The 10,552-nt window shown below is 40.1% G+C and overlaps 1 protein-coding gene across 1 annotated transcript; it reads left to right on the forward strand.

Annotated features, from left to right (window-relative positions):
- The first annotated feature begins 5,845 nt into the window (after window positions 1-5,845).
- SMIM28 (small integral membrane protein 28) lies at window positions 5,846-9,660 on the forward strand. Its single transcript, XM_045843568.1, has 2 exons — window positions 5,846-5,956; window positions 9,277-9,660. Exons 1-2 carry the CDS (start codon window positions 5,846-5,848, stop codon window positions 9,658-9,660), a joined length of 495 nt encoding a protein of 164 aa, XP_045699524.1.
- The last annotated feature ends 892 nt before the right edge of the window (window positions 9,661-10,552 follow it).

Below are 10,552 nucleotides of genomic sequence, written 5' to 3' on the forward strand. Positions count from 1 at the left end.
GTTTGAAAATATCTAAATTCACAATCAGAGAACATCATAAACTTATCAATTCATATCCTACTCCCTGATTTTTCTGAAGAATTAAGATTTTAAAAAATCTGTAGCTAGAAATTTTTTGAAGTAGTCAACTAAAAAAGAAAGGAAATTTCTGGGGTGATGGAAATGTTTATTTTCAATTTTCTTTTCAAACCTCCAGTTCCATAAGTATTCACATTTTTCCAATAAACTCCACATCAATCATTTTTATTTTTTTATTGTCGTTTTGGTTGGTTTTAAAAAATCATTATGGGGTATCTCCCTTTTTCTGGCCATATTGCTAGTGAATTTGGTCAAACTGTTTGTTTCTTTGCTTCCAGATTATCGGGGCCCAAGCTGAACAAAAACCAAGGCCAGGTCTGCCGACCCTTCCATGAACCCCCAGGTCTCCAGGGAGCTCTGATTCCGGCAGAGACATTTGTCACAGTGCTTCCTGCAGGCCACTGATTAGTTTTTCAGTCATCCTAATCAAATCTAAGCTTATTTAATTCTTATAATAGCATCTTGAGAGAGTACACTGACCAGTTTGCTAAAATTTAAATGTATCTACTAGTTTAGAAATAAATTTAAAAAAATAACTATTTTATCAACATCTTTATTTTGATCTTCCTGACCATTAGTTGTCAGGGACTTTTCTCCATTATCCACTCAGATGGAATATTGAACACAACAGAAATAAAACTCCCCTCTGCCCAACTGATCCTCAAACTGGTAGAACCAGAGAACCTAGAGGTCTTGGTAATTCCTGAAATTATAGTAGCAAACTGACAGTGTTGAGTTCAAGGGAAGTAAGAAAAAACAGAGCAATCAAATGTGTGAAGGCAAATTGATATATTTTTTAAAAAGAATGAGAGAGGGAGAAGAATTAAGTAGAACACAGAAAAACTCTTCTCTCAGTTCTGAAATACTTAGACAAGTCTTAGCAGTAGCTGATCAAACTTTTAGACTAATTGTAGCTGGTGTTTTACTAACAGGAGACTCTCCAACAGCTAAAAAGCCCGTGGAAGTAATGAATGTGTGGGGAAAAGTACTGAAATGATGCAGATACACCATGGAGGCCTTTATAAAAAAAACTCTGCGTATTAAACTTTGGTTATCTACACAGGTGTAAGTTTCTGGAGTTGAAATACTACAGCATTTCTGTACATAGTTATAGCACATCCAGGCTCCCTTAGGTCGGAAGGCATGCCAGAGATCGCTATTTCATGCAACTCTTTAGTAGTAAGTCCTTTTCTAAGTCAACAAACCATCCCCTAACTTATTTTTTAAATAAGTCAAAGCTGACTCAAATAAGTGCTACAATATTGAAATACCTAACATGATGTGGGAATCCAGGGCAAATTGTGATTCACTCCTAATTTTAGTGAAGGGCAGGAAATTGCAGAATTATTGTAACAACATGGCATTTATGTGGGCCTCCAAGAATGGGCAAATCTTGGAAATTACTATGTCTTGTTTATATGATACATATTCATAGAACAATTATAAAATGTTGATCAGCCCTGGCTGGTGTGGCTCAATTGGTTGGAGAATCCTCCTATAAACCAAAAAGACATGGGTTCAATTCCCAGTCAGGACACATGCCTGGGTTGTGAGTTGGGTCCTGATCAGGGCACATAGAACAGGCAACTGATTGATGTTTCTCTCTCACATTTGATGTTTCTCTTCCTCTCTCTCTCCAGCCCTTCCCCACTCTCTAAGATCAATAACAAGGTCCTCAGGTAAGGATTTAAAAAACAATGTTCGTCAGTAAAAAGAACTGCAGTCCCATAAAAAACAGCTCATAATCCCATCACTTAGGAAAAATACCATTAACATCAACTTGTTTCCATATGCAGAGACATATAAATTTATTGTGTTTATAATAAACATGCAGTTTGCTGACAAGTTCCTCTCAATGTGGTACATGTATATCTTTCTGGTATTTATTTTCAGATGATAATGTCTTTATATGTCAATACCTGAACTCATTAAGCAATTATTTTGTGGATTTTTTAAAAAATCTAGTTCTTTGTTATGATAGACATTTAAAATGTGCTAAACCATCTCTCAACAACGTGTATCTCTGAGTACCCATCAGATTACTTCCTCAGGAGGAATCCCTAGAAGGGAAGTGGCTGAGAGTTGGCATGTGCTGACATTCTCTTCCCTCTATAATCCATGAACATGCTGTTTGGTATAGAGCTCTCAACCCCCATTCCTCTGTCCAGCTACTCGGCATCATTTCTCTTCTCCCCTTTCCAGCAAAATAACGTGAGTTGTTTACATTCACTGTCTCCAATTCTTCTCCCTTTCTCTTATAACCATCTCGGAAAGGGTTTTTCCCAACCACGCCACCAAAATTACTCTTGTCCAAATAATAAATGACACGCCTTCTCCACATTTGCTTAAATCCAGTAGTAAATTTTATTTGTCACTGTACTTGATCACACAGTAGATTTTGAGACAGAGATCATTCCCTCCTTCTAGAAACATTTTTTCCCTTCAATTCCTGGGTACCATGCACTCTTGGTTTCTCATCTACTTCACTGGCCACTTACACTGTCTTCCCATTCTGTTGAGACTCATTCTCTTGGCAATCTCAGTAAGTCTCCTTGTTTTTTAAATTTTTGTTTCTATTTTTCCATTACAATTGACATTCACTATTATTTTATATTAGTTTCTGGAGTACATCATAGTGGTTAGGCATTTGTATAATTTACAGAGTGATTTCCCCCATAAATCTAGTACCTATCTGGAACCATATTTATTGTGAAATTATTGATTATATTCCCTATGCTGTACTTTATATCCCTGGGAGTATTTTGTAATTGCCAATTTGTACTTCACCTTTTCCACCCAACCCCTCAACCTGCTCTCATCTGACAACTGTCAGTTTGTTCTCTGAATCTATGAGTCTATTTCTGTTTGGTTTGTTCATTTATTTTGTTCTCTAGATTCCACATATAAGAGAAATCACCTGGCTGGCATAGCTCAGTGGATTGAGCGCAGGCTGCAAACCAAAGTGTCACAGGTTCGATTCTCAGTCAGGGTACATGCCTGGGTTGCGGGCCATGACCCCCAGCAACCACACATTGATGTTTCTCTCCCTCTCTCTTTCTCCCTCCCTTCCCTCTCTAAAGATAAATAAATGAAATCTTTAAAAAAAGAAAGAGAAAACATATGGTATTCGTCTTTCTCTGTCTGACTTATTTCACTTAGAATAAAACCTAGTAGGCCCATCCATGCTATTGCAAACTAAGTCTCATAGTTTAAATACCATCTCCCTGCCAGTGAGTCCCAACTATTCTCGATGGTTTTGTCCTCACTACTAAATGCTAAATTCAAGTATCTGAACTCACTGCAAACTTACCAGGTCCAAAACTCAACTCCCAATCTTTAAAAAAATAAGATCTGCCCCTTCCTGTTTTTCCTCGTCTTTGTAAGTGACAACAGTTATCCTTTCCATTGATGAAGCCTAAAAGAGAATTCTTCTTGATCTTTTTTTCATTCTACGTCGTGTTCTGTTTAAGAAATCTTGGTTCCGTCCCTAAAATATATCTAGAATCTAGAATCTCACCACTCTACTGCTACTACTCTGGGTCTGTTATTTCTCCCTTGAATTATTAAAAACCCCTAACTGGTCTCCCTGAATTTGCCCTTAATCACTCTTTTGGTTTCACACAGACGCATGAGTCATCCTTTTAAAGTGGAAGTCAGATCTCATCACTCCCTGGCGCTCCATCAGCCTTGCCCTCTGTGCTGCCCTACCACCCCCACGCACCCTCTCCAATCGTATCTCCTACTTCCTTCCTGGCTTGTGGTTCCAGCCACCCTGACCTACTAGCCATTCTGAGAACTTACCAGGCATGGGAGTGCCTCCGGGACTTTGCACTGGCTGTTCCCTTAGTCTGAAATACCCTTCCCTCCTATCTTCTTTGCTCAATCCCCTGCAGTGATAGCTTTTGGTGATCACTTTCCCTGTGAGGGGAATTTACTTTATACTTCTTCTCTACTTTTTCTCTATAGCATCAACTGCCTTCTGACATATATTTTTTATTTGTATAATTTGTCTCTCTTGGCCCCCAAAAACATACCCATGAAAGCAAGAATTTTTGTCTTTTTATTCGGTGCTGGAGGAGAGCCAACATTACAGATGTATATTCAGTGCTTCTGGTCCAGACCTCTGATTCAAAGACATTTAAATAAGTAGGTGAGGTGCAGAAGGACGGTCCCTGTTGAGGACAGAGTATTGGCAAAGCCCCTGACATGTGGAAAAGAGTGCCCTCGTCACCTCACAGTGTGTCCCCGTGAGGATACAGGACTGATTGACATAAAACAGAGACACATCAATAGTACGAGGCAAAATGTTAACTAAAAGCACAAAATCAACTTACTCCACAGGAAGAAATAAAAGGGTGAAATGACAACAGAGTTAGTTCTACAACAGGATGCTGATCAAGGCACTGGGAAACTCAGAGAAAACTTTTAGCATAAATAAGAAGCTTGGCAAGGTGCCAAATTGTATTGGGGCGAGCAGCTGTTTTCTGAAAAGGTGATGAGAACTATGGATCCCTCCAAGAAAACTGGATGTATCTGCAAAGTCCGGAGTTCACCACCCCAGAAACCTATGGCATAGACCTCCATGGGCCAGTGGTTGAGAATGCTAATTAAGAAAAGTCCCAATTGCCCTGGCTGGTGTAGCTCAGTGGATTGAGCATGGGCCTGTGAATCAAAGGGTTGCTGGTTCAATTCCCAGTCAGGGCACATGCCTGGGTTGTGGGCCAGGTCCCCAATCGGAAACACTCAAGGGATAACCACACAATGATGTTTCTCTCCTTCTCTTTCTCCTTCCTTTCCCCTCTCTCTAAAAAATAATAAATAAAATCTTTTAAAAAAGTCCCAATTAAGAAATATTATTTCAGCATCATGGCCGTCACTTGGATGGAATGATGCTCGAGGAAGGACATGGGTGGTCGCAATACTGAGCTGTAACAGTTTGGGTAAATATTTGAAGCTTAAGTTTACGTTCCTAAAGGAAAGAGAATTCAGCCACCGTGCCTTAAATGTTTTCTCAGATTGTCTCAAATACAGTTAAACATCCCAAAGTTACCTTAGTGAAGCTTCAAATTGAAAGTTTCTTATTTTAAGGTTGATACAGATAATTTTATAAAGTTCCCAAGATAATCAGAAGGAGGTGATTAACTTGATTTTTTTTTATTTGAAACCAGCAAACATTCCAGCCAAATAGTCTGAGCTATTGTCTGTCTGGCTTCTGTACAACTTTATCATTAGCATCTTTCATCTAAATAATTCACTGAAATGTTATTAATGAGCCTTGCTTCTCTACCAAATACCCCTTCCCTGTGTACCAGAGAATCCAGAAATAATTAAAGGAAATTCAGCGTGGATAGTTTTTCTTGCTCGCCACATCCCTGGAGAGGGATGTGGGCAGGGAAGGGAGAGGGTCTTGTTTACATCTAAATATAAACAGTTCCTACTCGCTGCGCCATTCGTTGCACTGGAGTAATGCTAATGCACAGAACTCCGCTGTCTGAAATCTATTCTGATTCTGATATTTGATGCCAATCCTTACCGCGATAAAGGCCACCAACGCAGAGCCAGAGGCACTGAATTTAAATACAGTCAGTCCTGAGAGGTCCCTCTGGTTGGTCTCTTGTCCCCTGTTGTCACTCATTAGAAAACGCGTTTACCAGCAGCCAGCAGCCCCGCACACCCAAGCTGGATCCAGGCCAAGAGCAAGCAGCGCTGTTGAAATCTGGGCAGCGGGGTGGAAGGGTGCGGCGCACCGCACCGCTTGGAGGAAAGCATGCAAGGACTGTGGGGCAGCAGCTGGAGGAAGTTCGGACACGCCGGCAGGGGCACATACGAGTGGTTAACTAGCGAACCAAGCCTGCCTCCTCAGGAGACCCAGCTGCAGGTCTGTACCTATGACTTCTGACTTTTCTTCCCCAGAGTAGGTCAGCTTTTAAACCAACAATGCCTGTATGCTTAGGATCGTAAAACTTAGTGGCAACATCTGGCATCATGAGGAACACAAAAATTGTGATTTCACTGATCGGTGTGGTCTAAGGAAGAACCTTGAAAGTTGTATTCTTTTAACAATGTTAAATTCAAGTAAAACTTGCCTCAAATATATTCTCAGAACACATGGTATACCAAATATGTCCAAGGACACCTGAAGTTAGGAGTCAACAAAATGTTATGCCGTGGTTTTACAAGTTTGTTCTTTGCTCAGTAAGCCACGTCTACACACACAACATAAACTCCCGTGGCTCTCCGGCTGTGTAATGCTCTCTGTTTCTAAGAGGCGGTGGAAGTCAAGCATCTCTCTTCTGAAAGGGTAGCAGTGGGTTAAGGAGGTTCTGTCTCTACTAAGAAATGCAGCAGCTGCTTCGCTCTGTCTAGGAAATCACCAAAGAAGCCTTGATCTGAGACAGCATTGAGGAAAAATATTGATAGAACTCAATTCACTTTATCCTCAGCAGGGAAATGCGTGATAACAGCTATCCCATAAGAAAAAGGGAAATGAACCTGTTTTCTTGTGTTCTGGAAAAATCAACTCATCAGATTATTAGGTTCTGCAAAACCACCTTGTACTGAAAAACACTTACACATATATACATAACAATAGATTTTTCAGCGGTTACACCTTTAATTAGATATTTCTTTAACCCAGTCCCTGAACAACAAAGCATTTGTATCAATATACACATCAGAGATATATTAAATGTTAAGAAACCACTTTGAAAGAACTAAACAAATTAGGACATTTGACTGAAAAAGTAAAGACATCCATTCTGCACTTTAGAAAAGTAGAACAATTTGAACCCATGTATCATGAATCAGTAAATACGTAAATTAAGGGTACCATAAATTTGTCCTGCAGCTCCAAGAAAACAAGAATTCTTTATCTCAAGATATTGCCCTGATGTGCTATGTTAGCTAAGCAGCGACGCTCAGTATTTGGATAAATTTAACTCGGCCAACAGGAGTACCGATTACAGGAGGGCTCTGTGGTGCTTCTCCTTTCACAGGTTTTTGCAACTAGTATTGAAATGCCAAAAGTGGCATAATCATGAACAATAGGGTTTATTACATCAAGCCTTTTAAGTGAAACATTAAGAATCTTTACATTTCATGCATAGTGAACCTGCAGGGTGTAATAGAATATTTCGATGCTGAAGCTGGTGACTGGTCAAGAGCCATTGTCATTCCTGTAACTGGTGGAGAATAAAGTCATTCGAAATGGCCCATGTTTATCAAGATTGAAGAGTGATTGCTTTAAGTGCTAAGAGATAATAGCTTTAAAGTTTTTAATGATCCATCTAGAGGGAGAAAATAAACACAGTTAAGTGGCTTTTTGAGTCCACCTTGATTTCTTAATAATGTTATTAAGAAGTAAATTATTTATGAGTCCATCTACTCTTACAGCTTTTGGAGTCAAAGTCCCTTATTAAGTCACAAAAGATTTTAAATAAATAGTTCAGATAATAAACTGGATTATGTGTAAGACAAAAGAAGGAATCCATAGTTCAGAAACCACACAGATAAAAATATTTTTTCACATAAAAATATTAATGTTGCTAAAATATTTTCTCTGAAAAGATATAGCTATTAAAATATAAACTTAGGAATGTCCAATTTTTCCTTCACTATTTCTATAGACTTCTTATCAATAAATTCCTAGATGACTTCTGGTTGTTTTTAGTAATTAATTTTCTAGATTGACTATTTGAGACACCAAGACACAAATATATAAATAACTATTATTCACCCACCACTTTATACATATTGATTCATTAAATTCTCATGCCAACGCTTTACAAAAATATGTTATTTTCATTTCATAGAGAACAAAACCCAGGCTCAGAGGGCATGAGGGAATGGTGCGGTCACGGGGTATTAGCAGGTACACTGGACTTCGCAGCCAGAACCCTCAGACCCAAAGATGACAGCCTGCTTCCCAACCAAGCATTTAATTTGTATGCACTCTAATCTAAAATATCTTCACTCACATCTTACTGAAGACAAAATATCTGGCAGTCCAATATTAAATATGCCAGTTAAATTTCAGTCAAAATAACACACATAATTAAACATTCTTATTTATTTTTAAAATTTTTTTAGTGTTGTTCAGTTACAGTTGTCCCCATTTTCCCCCCTTTACTCTCGCCCTGCCCTACTCACCCCCACCGCCCACATTCAGTCTGCTCCCTCCCCACGCCTCCACCCCCGTTAATGGAAAATTCTTTAAGGAGTAAAAATGATTATACCGTCAACACTGGCTAAGCCAGTCTTTACACAGGTCGTCACCAGAAAAACGACTGTGCTTTCCAAAAACAGGAGAACCACAGCTCTCAGTTTTATTTTAAATAAGTAGATTTTGTTTGTTTTAAACACAATAATAAGGCTTTAATTTTTTTCTTTTCCTCTTAGTGGTGGATATGAACATCCACATTTGTTGCTGTATGCTTTATATAATAATGTTTTTAATATTTTAGTGTTTCTAGTATTTCTAGTAACTTTATTTAAAGCAACATCGTCGCAATTTGGAACAGCATGTTTTGTATTATTTTTCTATCTTGCTGTTGAACTGTCATTTCACGTTTATTATAGTATTTACCCTATCAGAACTCATCACTATCTTCTGAGCTAATAGTGCAAAGTCAACACCTTGTCGGCTGCTTAAGAATTTATGTGCAATTGTTCCCTTTTAAAGAGTTCAAACTTTTTCATGTTTATTGTACAAATAATACAAAAACAAACTGAAGAAATCTTAAAATCTCAGTCATTATAAGAATGGGCTATCAAATCAGATTCAAAATGTTATTTACATGTGATATGAACACATAATGTCAGATTTTGTTCCACAATTAAAGAAATTAAGTGCCATATGATTCTTTTTTGTGGCAATAAAACATTATGTGTCTACTTCTAAATACATAAAATACATAAATAGTACAAGTTATTTGAAGGATGCTTGGTGGACCTACCATTGAAAATTCACTCTAATATCTATGCTTTAGTGACAGTATTGCAGGATGTCATCGATGTGTATTCTGGACATTCTAAATTCATACTTTATCTTGTCAATTCACTCTGTTTCACGTAGGCTCAAGCTTACTGGCATAAATAAACAAGGCATTTGTTTGAGTGACAGGAGGAATAAAAGATGAGAGAAATGCAGGGGACATCTTTTGCCATCTAACTCAATGTCATTTCATTCCCTGACTCTAGGGCACCCAGCAGCTAAGTTCCACCAAAGACGATGTGGAGCCCTTCCTGTGCATCCTCCTTCCAGCCACCATCGTGCTCTTCCTGGCCTTTCTGCTGCTCTTCCTGTACCGCCTCTGCAAGGCCCGGCGGCCCCAGGGCCAGGTGTTCAGCATCGACCTCTCAGAGCACCCACCTGGGGGCGAGGAGACCGACTTCCTGCCCGGCTTACCCTGGGGCAGTGAGCAGGACTTCCCCTACTCTCCTCTGCCCAGGGAGGCGGCCCCCCACTCTGAGTGTTTACCACCCTCCTACGAGGAGGCCACCAGGAATCCCCCTGGCAGAGAGGCCCGGGAGGCGGGCCTTCAGTATGCAGAGGGCTCACCTGGACTGGATGTGCCAGTATAAACTGCCCTTGGAAGCCATTTAAACCCAGCTCTCCACCCTTACTGGAGCCCATGGGAGAGGCCGACAGGGAAGGGCATCTGGCCCGAGAGCAGACTGCTGGATGAATGGGGAAAGGCTGGACAAGGCTGGTCCAGGGAACCCATCAGGTTCCTTAAGGAAGATGTCTACAGGTGGTTCTAAAGATGACCATGCTCTTCTGAAATGTATAATACCCCTGATGTGGAACAAAGGGAAGTTCTTTGTGAGCTGACAACAGAACGTTAAAATTACTGGAAAGCAGAAGAACGAGCTCAGAAGAGAAAGACAACAGAAAAATGCCGATAAGCCAAAGGTAGTTGCTTGTGCCACCAAATAAAACTTTCCTTCCTACACAGGTGTTTCAGGAGCTCATGGTCCCTCTTCTGCGTGAGGGCTTCAAGATGGCTAGAGAGTTCTAGAAGGAGCTGCCCTGGTCAACTATGTTGTAAATAATGGCAAAATAGGTTTCCCTGTTAATATGAAAGTACAGACATTTGCGTACATTTTAATTAAAAAAAAATAAAGTTCTCCAAAATTATCTCCTTTTTTGTGTGGCTCTTGCTTCCTAGCATGGGAGAGGATTTGGCTTAGTGCCGTGGGCACGCCTGGTGCTGGAACCCCAGGGCTGGGAGGCAGCACGGCTGCAGCCGGACGCTGCCGCTCTGACCCCTCCTCTGAGGGGCCACCGTGACTGAGCCCCTTCACCACGCAGCAGGGACAGTAGGAATCAGCTTAACTTTGGAAAGGAAAAATCCAAATTTAGGATCTCCTGAGAAACCTCAATTAGCTCTAACCTTATAAATCACAGAATTCAAACTGTTGTTTCACAGGTGTCAAAACTAGAGTTCAGAGGCTACGTGACTTGTCCGAAGTT

This window comes from Phyllostomus hastatus, unplaced genomic scaffold (assembly GCF_019186645.2).
Source record: "Phyllostomus hastatus isolate PE091 unplaced genomic scaffold, TTU_PhHast_1.1 phas_contig_40, whole genome shotgun sequence".
In the NCBI taxonomy this organism is placed as follows: Eukaryota; Metazoa; Chordata; class Mammalia; order Chiroptera; family Phyllostomidae; genus Phyllostomus; species Phyllostomus hastatus.